The following is a 23,364-nucleotide window of genomic DNA, read 5'->3' on the forward strand; positions in this document are numbered from 1 at the left end:
CATTCTGTGTCTTGACTGTATCAATGTCACTGTCCTGATTGTGACATTGTATGTAGTTTTGCAAGACATTGCCAAGGGGGGAAACTGGGTAAAGGGTACTCTGAATCTCCCTGTATTATTTCTTACAACTGCATGTGGATCTCCAAATATCTTTTTTAAGAAATAAATAAGCTGGAGTAGGTATCTCCAAGTGATTTTTTATATCTGAAATTCAACACTTTTGAAAGCCTAAGGATCCATTGGCTCTTGGTTATAAATGGCTGCACTATTTCCAGCAAGTGAAACTTCTTACAGGTCTGGACAAAAATGTTTATACTGGTTAGGTAAGGGTCCACATGACCTCAAAATGAAGACAGGTGAGTAACCAAATCACACAGATCCTACAGCTCTACATCTATTTGGAGATGGAAAAAACAGAGGGCAGGCAAGGGAAAGCTCATCACACAAAATTACTTGTTAATGGAAGAATCCACACATTAAAAAAAAAAAAAAACCTAGGCTTTAAACAGGGCCATAGCAGCTTGTAAATATCTATTGACTTCACTGACAGCCTGTGCAAATCCTTAAATGCCACTCAGCCCAGGCCCTTTCAGCACTTGTGGATGAAAGCTCTTGGACAATTCTAATAAGTAACATTTTACTAGGGGCAATAAAGGAAAGGTTAATAATAATAATAACAATATTAACAATATGAGACCAAGAAGGAAATGGAGCAGGAATCAACATTTTCTGTAATGTGCCAGATAGAAAATATTTTAAGCTTTGCGGGCCGTATTGTCTCTCACAACTACTCTGATCTGCTGCAAAAGCAGGCAGAAGCAATATGCAAACAAATGTACGTGGCTGTTTTTCTTTCTTTCCTTTTCTTTTTCTTTCTTTTCTTTTTTTTTTTTTTTTTTTTTGAGATGGAGTTTCGGTCTTGTGCCCCAGGCTGGAGCACCGCCTCCTCCGCCTGCCAGGTTCAAGTGATTCTCCTGCCTCAGCCTCCCGAGTAGCTGTGATTACAGGCGTGCACCACCACGCCCAGCTAATTTTGTATTTTTAGTAGAGACAGGGTTTCTCCATGTTGGTCAGGCTAGTCTGGAACTCCCAGCCTCAGGTGATCCGCCTCCCAAAGTGCTGGGATTACAGCCGTGAGCCATCATGCCCAGCCATAGGTGACTAGTTTTCAACAAAATTTTACAAAAAGTCAGTGGGCCCTATTTCCCCATGAACCACAGTTTGCAGACCCCTGCCATCAAGAAACGACATGCAGGAACACAACCTGTTCATGGCAAGAGTAACACCATCTTGAAGCGAAACCACCACAGTGGCCAGTTTGACTCCTATCTACCAATGCGTTCCTGCAGCAAGGTCAAGAAACTATGCCTGTGGCATGGACAATTTCTCAAAAAGATGCTTATCTAACTTCCCCAGTGGCCATGAGTTTCACAAAAGGGTCTGAGACAAGATACATGCTCTACCCTAAAAGCTGGCTGGATAAAGAGTACTTTCTGGAGGGCTCAAGAATCCACCGTCTCACAGCTGCCTAAGACATCGCTTCTGTGCCTAAGTCCCTATTAAACATTTCTTTCTGAGAAACTGGGTTTGTCAGCTTCTTTCTTCAGCCTCTCAGCACCCTGAGCCTTTGGAGATGGGTTTGCATATACCTGCTCACATGGAACACAACAGAAACATTTAGTCTTTGCACCTGTAGTGATAGTCCCTATTTAATGGGGTTACTGTGAATTGAAAATAAAGTATCACACGAAAACGCTTAGCCATGGGTATAGGACTTAGTAATTAGGCAATAAATGTCAACTATTATTATTAGGCATATTTGCTATTTTTTTGCTATTTTCAGTTGGCCACTTACTTTACACATGGACACTCTGTGGGCAATATTTCAATGTTGTTAAAGCTCAAAATTAATTTTTTTCCTGCACTGAGACCTTGTATAAAAGTTCAGAAGGAAGATAATTGGATTTATCTCCCCATAAGGTTGAAAGCCTCCACAATCAAGCCTTTATTAAAGAACAAGTACTACAATTGTGGCCACAGAAGATAGAATCTGACACCAAGGTAATAGGAATTTTCACTTTTATTTATTCCTCATAGGGTAGGAACAGCAGGGTGAAGGTACATGGGAAATTTCTGAAATGAAATATGAAGCCCTGCAGTTTGTTGCTGGAGCCTATTCACCCTGTAACATGTTCCACTTGGTCAGAATTGATCCTTTAAATAATATACTGCCTTTCTTGGAGATTCCTTGGACAAAGAGAAGCTTCATGACTTGTCTGTCACATAGTTCTTCCTCATACTTCTCTGTGATGGTGAACGGCAAATGTGGCAATTCTACGCATCAAAACCACATTCCTCATGACAACTGAGCCACTAATGAAGAGATGAGCTCCACCTTAGATCTCTACTCCTGAGAGGAGTATTGAAAGCCGAACTGGCCTCACAAATGTGTAGACCTCCAAAGGGTAGGATTTTAGGTCACTAAGGCTGTCTGCCAAAAACAAACAAACAAAACACAAAAACAACAACAACAACAAAAAACCTTCTAGCTTATACAAAACACAAGACAAGATTTATACACAGAAATGTTCACTGCAATATTACTAGTAATGCCAAATAGAAGGCAATCAATGTATACCAGTAGGGCAATTATTAAATACTATTATATAGCCATTAAAAGAATGTTTATTAAGATTTTAATAACATGAGGGAAACATACGTAATTATATATGAAGAGAAACAACACAGAATCATGCAGTATGATGTTAAATTTAATTGAAAAAAAAGGTGGAACACGAACAAAATAAGACTGGAAGGTAAATATATCAAGCAAAATACTAATGGTATTTGCCGCGGGTGATGGCATCATTGTGGTTCTTCTTTTACATTACAATTTTCTATGTTTTATACATTTTATTCATCGAACATGTTTCACTTTTAAAATCAGAAAAATAAATAATATGTTTTTTGAAAAGCCTTTTCCTACCTGCTCACAGATTATTTTACAAAATATTATCTGCTCACAGATTACTTATGTGTGATTATTTCTCACAGATTATTAACCTGCTCGCAGACCATTTATCTGTGATTATTTCTTACAGATTATTAACCCACTCACAGACCATTTCACAGAGATATTATCTCTGACAAAAAAAAATCACCTTCAGGGACCTGAAAACTTTAAACACTGTTTTTTTCCGTTAGTTCACTGATTATATATTGATCATCAGATTGGAAAATCTGTTTGTTTGTTTGTTTATTTGTTTGGCCCACCCCACCCCATTTTTCTCACTCCAAGTAACAGTATCCAATACCCCAATATTCTTCTGGCAAACCACACCCTTTGCTATTTGTAGCTGTGGTGCTTCATGCAGAGTTGACTCTGACCCCAACTCCAGGAGAGAGCTTGTGATGACAAGTTTGGTATTCTGATGGCCACACAAATAAATTTAAAAAGCAAAAATGATCCAGTCCGAGCCAGTGAGAAGAAAGAGTATTTGGCTAAGACTACTGAAAGAAAGGCAAGTTCTTTTTTCCACTGAAGTGGTACCTAGGGATGTGTAATCCTAGAGTTATCAGAGGGCTCCCTGTGAAGTATAACAACAAAACCCAGCTTGGAAGTTCTGTCCATGGCAATCAGGCAAGAGAAAGAAATAAAGGGTATTCAAATAGGAAAAAAGGAAGTCAAACTGTGTCTGCTTGCAGATGGCATGATCCTATATCTAGAAAACCCCATCATCTCAGCCCAAAAGCTTCTCAACCTAATAAGCAACTTCAGCAAAGTCTCAGGATGCAAAATCAATGTGCAAAAATCAAAAGCATTCCTATACACCAACAATAGACAAGCAGAAAGCCAAATCACAAACTCCCATTCACAACTGCTACTAAGAGAATAAAATATTTAAGAATACAGCTAACAAGGGAAGTGAAGAATCTCTTCAAGGAGAATTACAAAACTCTGTTCAAGGAAATAAGAGAAGACACAAGCAAATGGAAAAACATTCCATGCTCGTGGATAGGAAGAATCAATATCGTGAAAATGCCCATACTGCCCAAAGTAATTTATAGATTCAATGCTATTCCCATTAAATTGCCATTGACATTCTTCATAGAATTAGAAAAAACTACTTTAATATTCATATGGTACCAAAAAAAAAAAAGAGTCCACATAGCCAAGACAATCCTAAGCAAAAAGAACAAAGCTGGAGGCATCAGGTTACCTGACTTCAAACTACACCACAAGTCTACAGTAACCAAAACAGCATGGTACTGGTACAAAAATAGACACATAGACCAATGAAACAGAATAGAGATCTCAGGAAGTACACCACACATCTATGTCCACCTGATCTTTGACAAACCTGACAAAAACAAGCACTGGGGAAGGGATTCCCTACTTAATAAATGGTGCTGGGGAAACTGGCTAGCCATATGCAGAAAATTGAAACTGGACCCTGTCCTTACACCTTATACAAAAATTAACTCAGTGTGGATTAAAGACTTAAATGTAAAACCCAAAACTATAAAAATCCTAGAAGAAAATCTAGGCAATACCATTCAAAATATAGGTACAGGCAAAGATTTCATGACAAAAACTTCAAAAGCAATTGCAACAAAAGCAAAAATTCATAAATGGGAACTAATTAAGCTAAAGAGCTTCTGCACAACAAAAGAAACTATCATCAGAGTGAACACAATTTACAGACTGAGTGAAAATTTCTGCAATCTATCTGACAAAGGTCTAATATCCAGAAACTATAAGGAACTTGAACTTTTACAAGAAACAAACAACCCCACTGGCAAACGGGCACATGGAAAAGAATGCAGAAATCACTAAGAGTAAGTAAGCAACACTAAACAAATCTTGCCAAACCAGCATCATATACTCTTAACCAACTGGTTAGGACAATCATTAACACATAGTTTATCTGATTTTAAAAGGTCTTTCTTGAGGATTTTTGCTTCTGAATGTAGAATGCTACAAAGAACATCACACTCACCCTAACAACCAGGAAAAAATTGAGATAACCCACAAAGTCATAAATTTTCTTGAACCCATCAGAGAGCTAAGGTTTCAAGGCAATCAAGTAAACCAAATTGCAAAGAACAAGTTCTTCCAAAAAGAAACAGGTTAAAACAATGTTTTTACCTTTTGCAGCTCATGAGAGAAAGTGATGTTGGCCATACAAGTGATAAGAAGAAATTAGCTAAAATTTTAACAAATTTATAAACGCCAAGTTTGGACTGCAGCATCAGTTTAGCTTGAATATCTAAAAGTCTGAGACTCAGAAAGAGGTTGGCGTCCACTCAGAAATTCTTCTTCCCAAGCATCAGTTGGTGCTCATCAGACAGACTGGGGGCAGAGGAGGACAACAGAGAGAGCTCCCTTTGGCAACATAGGTCTGAAAGAGGCGACTAATGGTTCCAGGAGACAGGCTCAAATTCCCTCTTACTTCTCTGGACTCTTCTCTCCTACTATTTAAACTTCTGGAATGAGATAGTAATTGGCAAAGGCCAATTACTTCTATGTAAGAAACCATCTGCCAGGACACAAGCAAAAATCAACTGAGGCTGGATGAAGGTTAAAGGCAAAAACTTTTACCATTGACTATTCTGAAACCAGGATTCTACATTAAAATCAAATGCAATTAATAGCTAGTGGAGGAGAAGAAAGTCTTACCTAAGAAAACTACAAGTATAAGACAGATTTGGCTGCCACAGAGAGGGAGAATACGAATATTGAGAAAGCACTACTCCCCGAAGCTAAGATACAAAGGGATTGGCTAAGACTAAGTCTGGACAAGTGCAACAGATAACCCTATCTACCTCTACTACAAGCCTAGCAGAGTCATACGCCCAGGAGGATACCACTGGGAGAGGAACAGGAGCACAAAGAGAGACCACTTCTGCAATACAGGCATGCATAGATGACTAAAAACTGAAGGTGTATCCAGATGTTTTGATTTCAACACCTGTGATCCTAATCACGTCTATGCCCAAAAGATCAGAGATTTAAGACTTGTACAAAAACAGACCTGGAGGTTTTGTTTCTCACAAGTTCAAAATAAGCCCAAAGTATAAAATAACTGCTAAACTAATGAGTACTGTGTGGGGCTTATGTAGCAGTACTAGCACTTGTACTAGTAATCACAGGCTACATCAAAAGCATAAAGAACACTGAGTTATGAGCAGAAGGTTTGAAGTCAATCTGCCTACGCTTAAGTTCTGTTTTTGCTGCTGCTTAGACGCCAGATTTGGGTAAATTATATGGTTTCTCAGTGCCTCCTTCTGTAAGATTGAGGTTAACAACCCACTTGAGTCAGGAGAGAAGAGAGAAACTCTTGTAATACATGCACACATTTTAATTCATCTTATCAGAAATATATCAAATAAAGTCAATGTAACATGTTAAATATAAACATGAAATAAGATACAGTCTCAGATCTTTCCATCTACCCAAACTTAATTCTTGGATAGTATTGTCTTAGAACTGGCTTCAAAACATTAATCATTTTTCACAATATTATCTTCTAAGTACTGATTCTGAAACTAGAGTACCAGAGTTTCAAAATCCTTCAGCCACAGTTCCCCAAAGAAGGCAACAGATTCTGGAAATGCTGAAGTGATTACAGTTTCAGCCAGGGCTCTGCGTGCGTACCCACTGAAATCAGAGTGTCCTGGCCTGGGAACATTATATTTCTCTGGAAAGCATTCAGGACATTTGGGCCTCCTCTCTATTCTTTCTCTGAGGGGTCATTTCAGGTACAGCTGTACTCATTGTCCATAAGAATAGCCTTAGGCTGAGGGAAAAGTTGAGGAGATGGTGTTCTGAGCTGCCTTTTAACTCTACCCAGCCTCTGGTTTCAGGCAGCTTACCAAGATTTATATGAAGCGCACTCAGAAGTAGCTATGGGCCAATTAGTTGAGTCAACCTAATCTGTCTAGTCTTTACACAGCCTTGAAATGGGCACCCAAAATGAATCTCTTCTGGATCCATCAGCAAATGACCAATTCCCTCACCAAAGTGCCAACTCAAGTTCCTGTGCTCTGTCTTCCATGGGCCTGAAGACCCTATACGGTTCAGCATTGGTTAATCATTGGCCAACAGATTTACTCCTTATTTCTTTATTTATGAGTAATTGACACAACTGCCATAAATTTCCAGTTCCCATTGATATAATGTTTCCAGATAGGTTTTTTTTTCTTTCATTGACCAAAAAACTCACAGCACTTTGAAAACAAATTGAGTATTACTTAAATTTCTTAAGATGTTTCACAGTGGTTTTATCTGTTTTAAAAAGGTTTAAATTGTGTGTGTCTGTGTGTGTGTGTGTTTTGGAAAGGACCCCAAGAAATCATCTGTATTGAGCCCTGGTTCAATCCACTATGGAATTATTATTGAAACTGGCCCAATTGTCCCATAGAAGTGATCTTTACAGTCTTTTAAAATAAAAATACTAAAATTGACCCAGGTCTTGAAGATTAAAATTTACATTTGGCCCTCCCTCAGGAAACTCACCCTCAGGACTCCTGAATAGTATCAAGGAACTGAAACTCACCAGATCATCACATTCAGACAGTGAGAAAACAGGTCCCTCATCCCTCATGATTTCCTTACTCCTCCCTAATTCCTGTTTACCCAATATAGTTACATTCCTTTCCTGCTACATAAACCCCAATTGTTGTCAGTCAGGAGATGGATTTGAGACTGAAGTGCCATCTCCTCAGCTGTAGCACCCAAATAAAAGCCATCTTCCCTGGCAATACTTGCTGTCTCAGTGATTGGCTTTCTATGCAGCCAGCAGCAGGACCTAGACTGAAACCCTGGTGTTTGAGTAACATTATCTCCACCTTGTAAATAGGCCAATGTTAAAGAGAGGTGAAGTGGTCTAGGGCAATGTTAAAGAGAGGTGAAGTGCTCTAGGGTTGTAAGAATAAATCATGTTATAACCAACACAACATGCTGGTCTAACCACCACAACATGCTGGTCATGCTGGTAATGTTGTGTTTCTTTCTATTACACCCTGATGTTTTTTCTACCATCAACAACTAAAGTAGCACATCTAAAATTTCACAAAAACAATAGGCAACAAACCATTATTTAAGGCAAGGACTTAAGCCATAGCCTGCCATTTACTTTGCCAAATGAACCTGGTAATGTCACTTAATCTCCCTATGCCTAAATTTTCGTATTCATAAAAGAGAGATGATAATTCCTTAGTGGGTTGCTGAGAGGATTAAATACATTACTATGTGTAAAGTTCTTAGTCCAGAACTTGGCTCAGATCAATCACCATTTAAGTATTTGCTCTTACTATTGCCATCCCTACTCTCAACTTGTTCCTACTTTTCTTTTGGGGATTAAATGGCATTATCATCTTTCCTCATTGGACAAGCTAAGAACCTTAGAGATATCCTTAATAACTACTCATCCTGTTACCTCTTCTTTCTTACCTCCCAGTCTTTGGATGATGAAGTCTTCTTCATTCTACCATCTAAATATCTATTAAATCTACTTTTTACTCAGCATCCTCTCTGACAAGGCTATATAGTTTAGTCCTATTCCTCTCACCTGGACTATTTCAAATACCTCCTCACTGATCTCTCTTTCAACCAACTTTGCTTACTCCATGATGTAACATCCTTTAAAGTATCCTACCATATTACTCCCTGCTTCAAAACTTCCAGTGGCTTCCACCTTGTGTCAGCCAGGCTGGCATCACAATCATTCTGACCAAGTCCAGCTCCACCATCAAAGATTCAAATTTAGTAGGTCTAGAATGGGACCTAGGAATCTATTTTGTGTGTTTCTACAGATCAATATTTGAGAATCATTGGAAAGGATATTCATTAGAATGTCTTACGAAGTTCTTCAAAATCTTACTCCCACCTCCAGGGAAATGAAATGTCATCTTTCCCCTTGAAGTTTTCTTTGACTGAATTTTTCCTTCTTCTGTGTTCCCACAGCTCTGTATGCATAGCTCTCAAAATGATACCTGTTATATCACACTTTCATTATATTTGTACCCCTGGGTCCCCAACTTGCAGGGACAACCTCATGGGCACACAACCTGTGCGGTCACACAGGGCCCTACACTCAGAAGGTCGCTACCCTTGGCTTAATGCTCTGCTATCACCATCCCGAAATTCTTAATAATTGTTGAACAAGGGACACCTCATTTTCACTTTGCACTGGGTCCTGCAAATTATGTACTCAGCACTGCCACTCGATTGTGAGCTCCTTGAAAACAGAAGCTATTTGCTATTCTTTCAAATTCCTCCTTAGTTAGCACAGACGACTCCTGGCAAAAAGTAGAGGTTTCTTAAATATTTGTTGAGTTTATACATGAATGAATGAAAAGATAAAGTATCTCACAGAAAAATAGTATAGTATGGCTAATTAACTCGGAATAATAAGCTTTTTTTATTCTTGGGGGAGAGAGGAACTGACTGATAAAATCCTGAGACTATTGACCATTGACCACTCCAAATAAATAACATACCATTTTCTAGGTTTATTTTTAAATTACTGAAACCGATCCTACTTTTGAGCCCTGCTGCCTCCCTGTTCTCAGAATGCAAAATTGCAGTTAATGGAGCTTGCAATTATGCTATCATGCCCTGAGTTTTTGTGCCAGGCACTGTGTTAAATTCTGAGTGTAATGGGAAGGGGAAAGGAGAAGCCAAGAAAATGTGAAATGAGCAGGGTCACTGTCTTCAAGAAGCAATTAAATTTCACTCCTCTAAAATTTATATCGAAGATGAGTTGACTTCATGGGAGTTCTGCAGCAATGAATCAAGAATAAAGACATTAGACTTGGCCAGTGGCCCAGCTTCCTGAACATTTCTAATGACAAAATGTCTCAGCCTGAACACAATTCCCCCACTATGAGATCTGTGGGGTCACTAGTTAACATGGGCAACTGCCTCAGAGGTGCTCATGGAGCATAATAAACAAGTGGCTATTGAGGTGGGGGAGGTGCTTTTGCTCCCGGGTGTTAGAGAAGAAAAGACGAACATCAGCTATCAAAGTGAGCCAAATAATTGGAGGAAAAAAATGTTCCTAGCTCCTGCTGGAGGCATGACAGGACTCCCAATGTGGCAGCGACCACACACCACCCGCTGCCACGTTACGTGTCCGTTGCTAGGTTCTCCAAAATGACACAAAGTCCAAAAAGAGTTTATCGTGCTTTTCCACTACTAGTTTTTAGTGACCCACTACTGGTTGGTATAATACCAGTTACAAAATCAAGAGATTCTAGTTGAAAACATATAAATGCCAATAAACATATAAAGATGTGTTCAGCTTCAAATCAAGGAAATGTAAAAATAATACAACCACAGAATGTCAATTTTGTACACTGAATGAGCCAAAGTTAAAAAGACTGATAATTTTCAATGTTGGCATGAATGGAGGAGAAAGCAAGTATTCTCAAAAAAGATTGCTGGTCTGATTATAAATTGGTCCAACTACAACTTCTGAAGGGTAATTTGGCATGATGTGTTAATCCAAATTTAAAATGCATGCCCCCTTTAAGGCAGTAATAATAATTCTAGGCCTTTATCTTAAGGAAATAATCTGAAAAATAAATAAAAACCTAAGTACAAAGTTGCTCATCACAGCCAAAAAAAAAAAAAAAAAAAAAAAAAATTAGACATAATACACGTGCAACATGGGAAACCTGCTGATACAGTACAATTCATCCAAACACAACTTGAACATTGACATAGTTATGTGACACTCTAATTATCAAATATATATATATATATCCATAAGGCATTTGTAGGTATAATGGAAAGGCTAGTTCTTCTTTTTAAAGTAGAGATAGAATGATTCCATTTTTGTTAAAAAAAAAAAAAAAAAAATACATATTGACCAGGTGTGGAGGCTCACTCTTATAATTCCAGCACTCTGGGAGGACAAGGCAGGTGGATCTCTTGGGTCCAGGAGTTTGAGACCAGCCTGGGCAACATGGTGAAACCCCATCTCTACATAAAATACTAGAAAATTAACCAGGCATTGTGGCATGCGCCCGTGGTCCCAGCTTCTCAGGAGGCTGATGTGGGAGGATCACCTGTGCCTGGGAGATTGAGGCTGTGGTGAGCTACGATTACACCATTGCACTCCAACCCAGACAGAGACCCTTTCTCCGAAAAAAACTAACATTAAAAAATACATATTTATGAGTATGTGTATGTATTTTTTAGGAATATAAATTTTAAATCAATACAATAATTTTGTTTTGCCATGATGCAAACAAATGGATGATATCCAAAAACAATATTCATATTGTTTTTTAACATGTAGGGGGACAAAGGGAGATTATGAGGCAATAATATGTTCAGTGATGTCCTGGTAAATATTTAACAACTGGCCTTCCGGTGGGCCAGGGTGGAAGTCCCGTTGTAGTATTTACAGATTTCTGTGGCATAAATGTCACCAACATTATTTATTTCAAGTTACTAATGTGATGTCACTGAGTTAGGAGTTGGGAAGAAATGGAAAGAAATACAGTTGCACCATGCTGTGTAACACCACTACCTCGTATTTCAATGACACAGATAAATTAGATGCAAATAATCTCAAAAGCATAGATAAGTATGAAGATAGAGCAAAATAGAAAGTGAATTTTAGGATTTTGTTTGTTTGTTTGTTTTGAGACAGAGTCTCACTCTATCCCCCCAGCTTGACTGCAGTGATACGATCTCAGCTCACTGCAGCCTCAACCTCCTGGACCAAAGCAAGCCTCCCTGCTGAGCCTCTCAAGTAGCTGGGACTACAGGTGCATATCACCACGCCCAGACACTTTTTTTGTATTTTTGTAGACAGGGTTTCACTATGTTGCCCAGGCTGGTCTGAAACTCCTGGGCTCAAGCAATCTGCACACCTCAGCCTCCCAAAGTGCTGGGATTACAGGCGTGAGCCACGGTGCCCAGCCTGCATTTCTTATTGACATGTCTGGTGGTAAACTCATGAAGCATATTTACTTCATTATTTAGATCCTTATTTGTCATTGCAATATTTTACAATAAACATATGTTACCTTTATAATCAGAAAAGAATTCAAAGAGGTTTTTTTTTTTTTTTTGGTCTTATTTGTTAAGGCCTAGGGAAAAATATCAGGGGACATTAATTTTTAAGTCTCACTGGAACAAAACACTTCCCCAAAAGATTGATTGTGTTAAGGTGTAACTAAAGAGCAATGTTAGAATCAATTAAGCCATATGATACCTTTGCTCAGTCATGGTATAAGAAAATGGTTGTAAATTCCTTCAAAATAGAAATACAAAACGTCACGACTCAAAGAGATTTGTGCTCCCAGGCATTCTCATACTCACACTTCACAAACAAGGAAGCTGAAAGGTTGGTGTTTTCCCAAAGTATGCACAAGGTAAGTAGAAAATAACCCAGTTCCTCTCCATTTATAAGTAGTCTCTACAGCCTATGAATAAAAGTACACATTCTTGGCCAGGTGCAGTGGCTCATGCCGATAATCCCAGTACTTTGGGAGGCTGAGGCAGGTGGATCACAAGGTCAAGAGATCGAGACCATCCTCACCAACATGGTGAATCCCTGTCTCTACTAAAAATACAAAAATTAGCTGGGCGTGGTGGCATGCACTGGCAGCCCCAGCTACTTGGGAGACTGAGGTAGGAGAATCACTTGAACCCGGGAGGCAGAGGTTGCAGTGAGCTGAGATCACGCCACTGCACTCCAGCCTGGCAACAGGGCAAGACTCTGTCTAAAAAAAAGAAAAAGAAAAAAAAAAGTACATATTCCTTTTGGTATAACTGAATGGCAAGAGATGACCTCATTTTTATGGGGTCGTATTTATTCAATAGGTTAACTGCTAAGGCCCTGGCTCTTCCTACCTTTATTTACATAATAGCAGCTCACACTTCGCCAGAACTGTATCTTCTCAAAACATGTTCATATGGATTATCCCCACTGATCTTCATGAGAGCTCTGTGAGTCTGGTAGGGGTAAGAAGGACCAGTCCTATTTTACAGGTATAAAAACCGAGGCTAGAGCAGGTAAGCAGCTAGCCCAAGGCTGGTGAGAGCCAGGCCTCCTGTCCTGTCCCAGTGCTCTCCAGGAGTTTCCTCCTCAATGTCTTTCTGAGGCAGTCATTTAGGTGAACATTCCCTGAAGGGCACTTTCTCACCTTTCCTTCCTTCTCCCTCCAAAAGCCTCTTTCTTCCTTTTACTCCTGTCTCATTTTGCACTTAAAGATATTACTTTCGGCCGGGCGCGGTGGCTCACGCCTGTAATCCCAGCACTTTGGGAGGCCGAGGCGGGCGGATCACAAGGTCAGGAGATCGAGACCATGGTGAAACCCCGTCTCTACTAAAAAATAGAAAAAAATTAGCCGGGCGCAGTGGCGGGCGCCTGTAGTCCCAGCTACTCGGGAGGCTGAGGTAGGAGAATGGCGTGAACCCGGGAGGCGGAGCTTGCAGTGAGCCAGGATTGCGCCACTGCACTCCAGCCTGGGCGACAGAGCGAGACTCCGTCTCAAAAAAAAAAAAAAAAAAATTAAAAAAAAAAAAAAAAAAGATATTACTTTCAGGTCACCTAGGGTTGCTTTTTAGCTCCTGTTTGCTTTTGTTTATTATTATTATTATTATTTTATTTGTATCTACTTATTTTTGAGACAGCGTCTCTGTCGCCAGGCTGGAGTGCAGTGGCACAATCTCGGCTCACTGCAACCTCTGCCTCCCGGCTTTGTGCCATTCTCCTGCCTTAGCCTCCCAAGTAGCTGGGACTACAGGTGCACACCAGCCTGCCCAGCTAATTTTTGTATTTTTAGTAGAGATGAGGTTTCACCATGTCGGCCAGGATGATCTCGATCTCTTGACCTCGTGATCCACCTGCCTTGGTCTCCCAAAGTGCTGGGATTACAGGCATTAGCCACCGTGCCCAGACTGTTTTTGGTTTTTTAACTCTAAAATGGAAGATAATCCCAGGCATCTTTAGCCCTCAGAATATTCTTCTTCTTTATTTGACACGAGGTCTAAACCCTAGAATGTTGTTTTCTCTTGAAATTTGAAGTAATTTCTACCACAAGAGAAATTACATTTGCAAAGTTTCAAGTAAAGTATATTATAAAGCACAAGCCTAAACACTTTGGTGTGACACATTTCTAGACCTGGAAGTCAGAGGAAACAGGCTTATTTAAGATACTCAAATTATCAGGAAGAAAATAGAAACTCAAATTATCTATAACAGAACAGATCCTGAGGAATATAAGAAGACTGGATGTTGATGTTCTCCTTAGCTTTGTTTTATGAAGGAAGGAAATGTGTTCTCTTATGGGTGTAATGTTCTCTGGAAGAACTGGAAGAGGTATCAGTGGGCCATGCTCAGGTCCAGAGACAAAAGACTATCAACTTAAACACCACTGTGTGGTGCCTCAGCGCCTGGACTTACTGGTTGATGCAACCTTCGGAAAATTCTGTGTGCATCAATTTCCTCATCTTTAAAGTAAGAATCACAGCATCTACCTCATAGGGTTGTGATGAAAACTAAATTAGCTAGTGGCCAAGAAAATGCGGTGTATACTAAAAATCACTACAAAATATGTAGAACATATGTATATATATAGTTTGATAATTTTTAAAGTTTACTGCTCTGGGCAAGGGATGGAGGAGTGAGTTAAAAAGGAACAGAATGTCAGACCCAGCAACAGGCAGGTGGCCAGGTTTCTGTAGGCACAAGAGGATGGAGAGCTCAGGAGTGCATACTGATTGCTGCACCTCTGCTGAGGCTACTGGCCAAAGGACTGCCCACCAGAAAACACAGTGTCCCTTTCCATATTAAAAGCCCTCTCCTAACTGGGCTTCCAGCTGCATACAAAACTAGGTGGACTTCCTCATGCATCTGATGGTGCCATTATGAAGATGGACTGTTAATGAATTGCTTTGGTGGAATATGTACGCTAGGGAAGAGGTAACAGTTTCCCTATAACCGTGAATGTCTTCTGGAAAATAAATGATTCTTATTGACACTTGAAAGACAAATTGTCCAAGAGCAGAAAGGGGTGTACTGAAAAAGAGTGAGTGTATTTCTAAATGAGAGAGAGAGAAAAAAAAAGTTTCAGAGGAAGGAGCCTCTGCCTTCTGGTGAAGAGTATTCGAGATGAAGATAAACTTTTCAACTTAATATCGATAGTAATGAAATATTCACTTCCTAAAGAAAACTCTTTAAAGAAACAAAGACGATATCCAGTGTGGGCTAGCAAGTCATTTCTGGTGACATTTGTGGAGGGGCTAAACGCAATTCATTGGGCAGTCAAATCTGAATGAAGTAAAGGATATGGTTAAGAAAGGCACTTGAATTAATGTGCCTTTTACTTCTTTATAATTCTTTCAGCTTTGATAGCAGAAGGGATCTACTCTTGAAAGTCCAAAAAATGTTGTTGCTATAGGAACAGGTAAGCAGATTAGACTTGAAAGACCAGTTTAGGAACAAAGAATTTAATAGTCAGTGCTAAAGCAATTAACCAAGAAAAACATTTTAAGTAAATATCTTTCAGGTTTGTTATTTACATATTAATTCCAGGAAGACGAAATGTTATTATTGAATGAGAGCATCACATTTTAACATTTTAATTACATCATTACTGGCATAAAAGACTATGCTTGCACAATTAGCAGAAAGACCTTATTAAACAGAAGTACACATTTCTGACTCTCTCTTGATTACATTGTAATTGAGAAATACAGTTTTAAATTCATCCTGAGCATGAGTCATCTTGGATTTTCCTATAGTTCTCGAGATAGGAGTGCATCTAAAACAAAGGAGATAACAAACTACCGAAAGTTTTCTGTAACCAATCTCTATAATGAGGAAGCCACAAAAGTAAAATTCTAGAAGAAAATAGAAATGTGTATAGGCTGATAATTGTTAATATTGCATGTCTTCCCTGTCCAACAGACTCAGTGAACAAGGCAGGTGAGAAGAGAAGGTTGAAGACCTAGCGGCACTTCTGCTTCTTCCTATCAGGGGATACACTGCTTCGCACATTAGGGATTTCCTAAAATTGTTAGGTGTTTTGAACAGAACTGGCTATACCACTGAGGCTCAAACAAGAATCATAAAGTGGCACGGTGCTTCTCTCCTCTCTGTTTTCTTTAAAAAGAAAACATTATTGATAAGACAAATACAATATTTTCATTCTAGCAAATTTCTGCTGTCAGAGGTTATATTTACAGGATAGAGAGATTTCTTAAACATGACCTTGTCTCATGTAATACCAGAGTGAAATTGCAGAGAAGTCTGTGTGTGTGGTGTGTGTGTGTCTGTGTGTGTGTGTGTGTGTGTGTGTGTCTCGCAGGCTGAGGAGTGGGATGGGAAGAAGGGAATGTGGCTAGAATCTTACCATCTCATTCTCTTCTCCTTCATTGAGCAGAGCGTGCTGGCCCTTCTCAAAGTGTCCCATGAAAAAGTGATTCCACACCTCCTTCCTGACCGTGCCGGGCAGATGCTTCCAGGACGAACTCCAACTCGCCCAGCCACTGAGCCACCGCACCTCCTCAGCTGACTAAAAGAGTTAATGATCCTCCAGGTTAAAACTCCTCCTTGAGCACACACCTTCTCTCAACAAACGACAATACTTGGCAAACCGAACTCCTCCCACAAGTCACCCTCTGCTAGGAGGAATTTCTGGCTGCTCTCTGCTTATTGCGTCCTCTCAGAGCAGCTGTCTCAAAGGAGGCTGCTCCCATGCTGATCTTTTTGTGCCCAACTTACAGGCAAAGAACTCATTGCCTGCCCAGTGCCGGCCAGCCTCAGACTTCTGACTGCAAATCCAACAGGACAATACAGAGTTGGCAGGACCCTTCTCAGGAGCGAGGAGCGGGTGCAAGAACTCCCAGGTCACTGCTGTATTCAGAGGACCTGAGGAATTGGGTTGAGAGGAAGGGCACAGAGCTGCAGATTTTCTTTGATGAATGAAGGCTCCAATCCATAGGTTTCTAATAGTACTCTCATTCAGTTTGCTTACAAAAGGTACAGATTATCGCTCATCCTCTTCAAAAGGTATTTGTAATCACATTTCCTGGTATATGCAAAAAACATTCAATTTAAAGTGTATGTGAAATTAAGTTTACTTTTTTGAAACACATGTAGAAAAAGAACAAAGGTAACATCAAACATCACTAAAATACTGATATTCCAACACTTAAGGACGTCTAGAACTAAAATATTCAAATGACTACATGGTCAGACTCTTTTTTAATTTGTCTACACATTTATTCAATAAACATTGCCTGAGCACAGGGACTACCTAAAAAAGTTAAGTCATATTTTCTATCCTCGTGTTGATGTAGGGATTCAAACTTCCAAACAAATATGATAGAAAGTGGATTATTATTATAAGAGCTGGAACAGAAGCCTAAGATAACTGTTAGAAGTCCCAGTGTGGTGTAGAGAAACACACTGCTACCCTAGCTCCGGCAAAATACCTGTATTCCAGCTGCTTGTCTGCACTGGCCTTGCTATGTGACCATTTAACTATAGGAACTGGCTCTTCTTCTCTGGTCCCACCCAAAGGGACTGCTGAGAGAATGAAGTAAGATCTTTGTGAAAGTACATGGTATGTCAAGTGCTGTTAGGATTGTTAAATTAAATGTGCAACTGAACAGTAGGTGGCAGTACACAGTGGTTAAGGTCATATACACTAAAGTCGGAGGCCTGAGTTCAAATTTGGACTGTACTACGTGGTCATTGTGCTACCTTGGGATATAATGAGTTATACAAACTCCATTAGCCTCTATTTGCTCACAGGTAACATAAAGATGATGATAATCGAGCATATGTCCTCAAACAGATTTTTAAGAAAGAGTGCCTGAGGAATAATAGGTATTCAACAAAAGATAGTTATTTTTACCTTCACCATGTCCACTGTCTCTCCCTCAAGCTACAATGGCAATGATATCTCCAACCTGACCCAAACAGCCCTAATGTGACCGAGATCAATGTGTGCGCGTGTGTGTATGTATGTGTGAGTATGTTGTATGTTAAAACCTTGAGCAAATAGTAAAGTATAAGATAAACATAAAAAGTAAGCTAAGTAAACCCACTGTAATAGTAATTACAAAATATATATGTATGTATGTATGTGTGTGTGTGTGTATACATATATATAGTTTTCTCGGCTTGAAAAATTTGCTAGCACAATTTAACCAAATAAATGAAAATAAAATTAACATTTTATCACAAGGTCAAAATATAAGGAGTGCAGGGTTTCTTTTCAGGGGGGGCAATAAAAATGTTCTAGAACTACTGATGGCTTCACAAATTTGTGAATATACTAAACCTCACTGAAATGTATACTTTAAAAGAGTGAATTTTATGAAGTGTGAATTATATCTCAATGAAAAGATATAATAAATTTTAAAATTATACCTCAATAAAAAATTATAACTCAAAAAACCTAACTGAACATTTAACAGCCTTACTAGGCAGTAATTATATGTTCAGTACAGAAAAAAACATAAAACACGCATATTCCAAATTTCATCTCAACTGATGGAGGTCGAGGAGTGTTAGTATGTGACGTGGCGAAACTGTATCAGTGCTCCTGGGCAGGTGAGAGAGAAGCAATTCATTCTCCTGTTTATCACTGGCAATATTTGCACTGTTTTCTTTTGACTGGGCTCCTGAATACCCTTGGTAACTCATGCACCATTGTGAGACTGAGATGAGTGTGTAACTGATTAAGAGCTAGAGGAGAAACTGTACACAAACTTACCCCATCAAATAAATCAGGTCATGCTGTTACAATATTTAAGCCAAATTTGAAAAGGAAAATATATAAGTCCCTATGAACATTAAAAGCTTTTATAAACATCAGGTGTCCGTGGAAAATTATTTTCCACAACCTGGTTCAGTAGAGCTGAGGACTCCAGTAGTGAGAGAGTTTCCTCAGGCTCCTTGGGAGTTCTATTGGTAAAACATCTAGATTTGATCTATGGCAACACTACTTATGGACAGCACTGACCCTCATTTAGTGCTTTTGGTCTACAAACATAAGCATATCCAGAAACAGGGGTAGGGTGTGTGGGAAAGCAAGGAGAACGTTTACCGAACACTTCCAGATATGAGGCACAATTGGAAACAGTTTACACTCACTGTTGCACGCAATCCTCACAAAAGCCTCTGTGGCTGATACTCTTCAGATCATTCTTATTTGACAGACAAGGAAATACAGGTGCAGGTATTAAGTAATTCGCCTACATTCAAACCGTTAGCAAGTGACAGAATGAGTATTCAGACCTAGGCAATGCAGCTCTCCCAATCCACGATCCTAGTTACTGGACTAATACCTCTTCTCCACATTTATTTGGCACATCCAAAGTGCTCTGCAAAGAGGCTTGCGTGTATATGACCAGAAAAGCCTCTTTGTGAAGGAAGCATTTTGAGAAAGGCCTTGGAAAGCGTCAAAAAAGGCTTCAACAGGTGGAGATGCTGAGGCTCGAACAAAGAGTGAGGCTGCAGGAAAGAGCATTTGAAGCAAGGGAGTCATCAGAGGGAGAAGCACATGGTCATGCTGAGAGCAGGTCCATCTGCCCCACTGCAGCACGGGGTACACGAAGGAAGAAGAGGGGAGTGACATGGGCAGGGACACACGGACCAACGCCGTGCACGGAGGTCCTGAATGCCAGGCTGAGTCTGAGCTTAGTGCAGAGAGTGACAATAACATGGAAGGCAAACTGAACTCCATAAATATCCCTATGGTTCCTGATCAGCCTGTGCGCTCATATTATGGGAATCAGGTGCCAAAGCAACTCGGTCCTTCTACGCAATACTGTATTTATGGAGACAGTTTTCTTGAACCTTCTACGTTAGTCTTCTATTTCTCTTTGGAACATTGTTTGAAAAGGTATTCTTGAATTCAGTCTCTCTTTCCTTAATTGTGCCTGTTCGATATTTCTGTTCTATACTCTGTGTGCCTCACAGGTTGTGATGTGGCTTAGTAAGAATGGCCGATGAGGATTTGGTGTGGTCTACATTCTAATCTTGACATTTTCCTGAAGGATTCCATTCACTAATTCATTTAACACGAGTTTAATTAACTTCAGTTATACCCAGATCTGTAACAGATGAAGAATAGAGATTTAATAAATTATGCCCCCAAAAAGTTAAGTCCATTAAGAAACAAGACCAACACCAAAATATAAATTCCATATAATATGCTAATTACACAAGAGTGACAGAGGAAGTTCAAGTAGAGAGTTAGGCCAGGAAACCCTCACAAAGATAGGAGTTTTATGCTGGCCTAGATAAATACAGCATTATTAACAAAGGAGACAGAGAACAATGGCACAGACGAGGGCTCTCACACAGCCCATTCTGGGGACTATAAATTATACACATACAGTGATACCTTAGAATTGAGAGGAATATCGTTCGTTCGTTCTCTGATTCTCTCCCTGAACTGATTTTTTCTCAAATACTCTCTCCCAAGTAAGAATGGGAATGGAAAATAAAAAGGATCAATACTTAACTACCTCTGCTGATGCAGCGTCTTGGTTTGCTTTTGATTATCTTAGGAGCATGCCTGTTGCTCTGAGCAGTTCTCAACCTCTGTGAGCATCTAGAATAGATGTTCAATGGAAATAATGGCAGGACCGGTTTCTCTGCCAGGACCGTGGGGATGCTGATGCTTACTTGTCTGGCCCATTTAGATTGTGGGATGATAAATGGTAATAATGTTTCATTATATGTTAACTTCTGTCTTTCATCTGAGAACTCACAGCATATTACAAATATTATTTTTTGCAACATCTCTGTGATGTGGGGAGGTGAGTAACATCATTGCCCCTGTTTGAAAGCTGTAGGAACTGAGTCATAAAGAGGTCACAAAGAGCTGTTCAAGGTCATGTGTCTTTAGCATGGAGAGGAACCTGAAACAAGTGCCGTATCTCTGCTTTGTCATCATTGGCAATAAACTGGCTCAATCTTCCCCCTCAGTCCTCATTACACAAATCTAGTATTTGTAAAGTACTTGAAACCTTTTGTTATAGAACTTGATCTGAACTCAAGGCTTTACGGTTATTAATAATTATTCTAATCTGCTCTAAAATAGTCTGTGGTAGCAAGCAAAGATGCGATATCCCAAAGAGGAATTACCTGCCTCAAGGTGGTGGTGCAAAGTCTAACTGAATTAATTAATGTTTGTAAAACATTTAGCAACCCTTAAATTAAAGGGTCTAATACAAAGATCCAGGGACTCCCCATTAATTACAGAAGAAAAGAGCAGAGGCTGACGCCGTCTCTGCTTCTCAGAGGACTTGCTCTCAAATATCCCCGCTCAGCGCCGGGTCTGTTCTCCTCCCAGTGCCTTGGGGCGGCCTGTTGTTTCACTTTCAGAAGAGCCCTCTTGGCTTTCGGTTATTTCCAAAAATAAGAAATTAAAAGCTCCTCTCTGGAGGTAAGGCAGCTCCCCTTCTGTGAAGCTTACCTCAGTTGACAGCTGTTGTAACAATTCCAGGTCATTAAGGACAACCTACACAAACAAAATCCGAAAGAGACAGTCCCCAGGCAGAAGCTTCACGTCAGTATACTTAATTTTGAGAACTTTTAACCCCAAAATTTGAATATACAAAACAATGCAAGTTAGGGTACGATTATTAACAATCAGAGACTATTAGAATTAGACTGGGCCTTAGAAATTACTAAGTTACCCTCATTGTTTCTCAAGTGAGAAAAAAGTTACCAGATGACTGTGTAATGATTTGTCCAAGATCACAATATGTGAAAGCTAAAATTCTCAAGTCTTATGTATGATATACTTCACACAACATCATATTACTACTCACTTTTTTTTTTTTTTAAGACAGGGTCTCACTCTGTCACCCAGGCTGGAGAGCAGAGGTGCAATCATGGCTCACTACAGCCTCAACCTCGTAGGCCCAAGGGATCCTGCCAGCTCAGCCTCTCAAGTAGTTGGGACTATAGACAGGAGCCACCATGCCAAACTAACTTTTGTTTTTGTTTTTTGTAAAGACAAAAAACATGTTGCCCAGGTAGGTCTTGAACCCCGAGCAAAAGCCATCCACCCACCTCTGTCTCCCAAAGTGCTGGGATGACAGGTGTCAGCCACCATGCCCGGCTGCTACTCACTTTTTGTAAAGGGATTAGAATAGGATACTTTGAAACAGAATCTCTAGAATATTTAAGAGGACCTTTTCTGCTAAGTATAGATTTAAATAGAACTTTTCCAGAACCCACCAATTGTGTAAAGCCATGGCCATATCACTGAATTGTAGAGCATATCCCATTACTTAGGTACGATCTAGAGGGCTTAGGACATAGCACTGGGCCCACCCACCGGGGTGAAAATCTGTGCTTGGGGAGATGATGGTATTATATTGCAGGTACTTGCAAAGGAAATTTAATCTACCAGGCAATTGAAGCTCATAGCAATTTTTGCTCACAGCTCAGGGGAACAGTTGGCCAAGAGGGAAGGAGACAAAGGCCGTAAGACAGAAGCAGAAATGTTCCCAACAAGCAGTTAGAGTCCAGCAATGGGGCAGGTGATACTTGGAAATCCAGACAGGAAGCTGGCTCCATGGAGTCTGTCCTCCAGTGGCTAAGCTCCAATCAGAAATCTCGGGCCTGAGGCGGTGTTCCAATTCCGGGTGGGAGCCTGGCCTGGGAAAGGCTTCTTTACTCCTAGAAAAATCTGGGGCTCAAGGCAGGCTGCCAGGCAGGAACTTGGGAACAGTAGTACCCACAGGGGACCTCAGGCTTAGGAATGAGGCAAGAGCCCAATGAACAGAATCAGGGCACTGTCTCTGGGCAGACTAACCAAGAGTGTGGCTGGGTGCTGAGCTGCAGAGAGCAAGGCTGGGCTGGATTCAGTGCCCCTGCCACGGGCCTGGGATGACCCAGGAACTGGGCTGAGGCCCCTGGGGAAAATCAAGAACAGGTTCCTGCTGGGGATGAAGTAAGTGGCAAGGCTGGGGCTCCACTGGGCCTCTCTGTTTGCCATTCTTCCAAAAGTCCACTTTAGGATTATTGACGCTGGTTACCTCTTTCATCAGCAAGTAAGATGCTCCACAAAAGCGGGGAGACTCTCAAGTGGATAAATCAGTGATATTTTGGGAGGGGGGCGAAACTGAAATTAATGACAAAAGAAGTTCAGAGCTCTTATTTGTGTATTGTACATGTTGTTCAATGTGCTAAGCAAATTGGTAATGGGAAATGTTATTTACTAATGGAAAAAAGAAAGTAGTAAGATAGAACTAATGCACCTCCTAGTACTCAGACCCTCTTCCAATTCGTGTGGCATCAGAAGGGATCTCTGAGGTTTCTTAGCTCTCCCGCAATCCATCAACCCTGCCAAAGCACTTCAAAT

The 23,364-nt window shown here is 40.1% G+C and overlaps 1 protein-coding gene across 3 annotated transcripts in view; it reads right to left on the reverse strand.

The window, feature by feature from the left end:
* Positions 1-23,364, reverse strand: part of ATP13A4 (ATPase 13A4) — a 191,034-nt gene that overhangs the window by 140,209 nt on the left and 27,461 nt on the right. For 2 of the 3 annotated variants that reach the window (XM_073023753.1, XM_073023754.1), the window contains one exon: positions 16,381-17,058. In XM_073023753.1, the coding sequence (XP_072879854.1) occupies positions 16,381-16,440 (60 nt within the window). In that variant the 5' untranslated portion in view covers positions 16,441-17,058. Of the gene's footprint in view, positions 1-16,380; positions 18,757-23,364 lie in introns of those variants that run through there. The other variant, XM_008009553.3, reaches the window with a different exon arrangement.

Source organism: Chlorocebus sabaeus, chromosome 15, assembly GCF_047675955.1.
Source record: "Chlorocebus sabaeus isolate Y175 chromosome 15, mChlSab1.0.hap1, whole genome shotgun sequence".
NCBI lineage: Eukaryota > Metazoa > Chordata > Mammalia > Primates > Cercopithecidae > Chlorocebus > Chlorocebus sabaeus.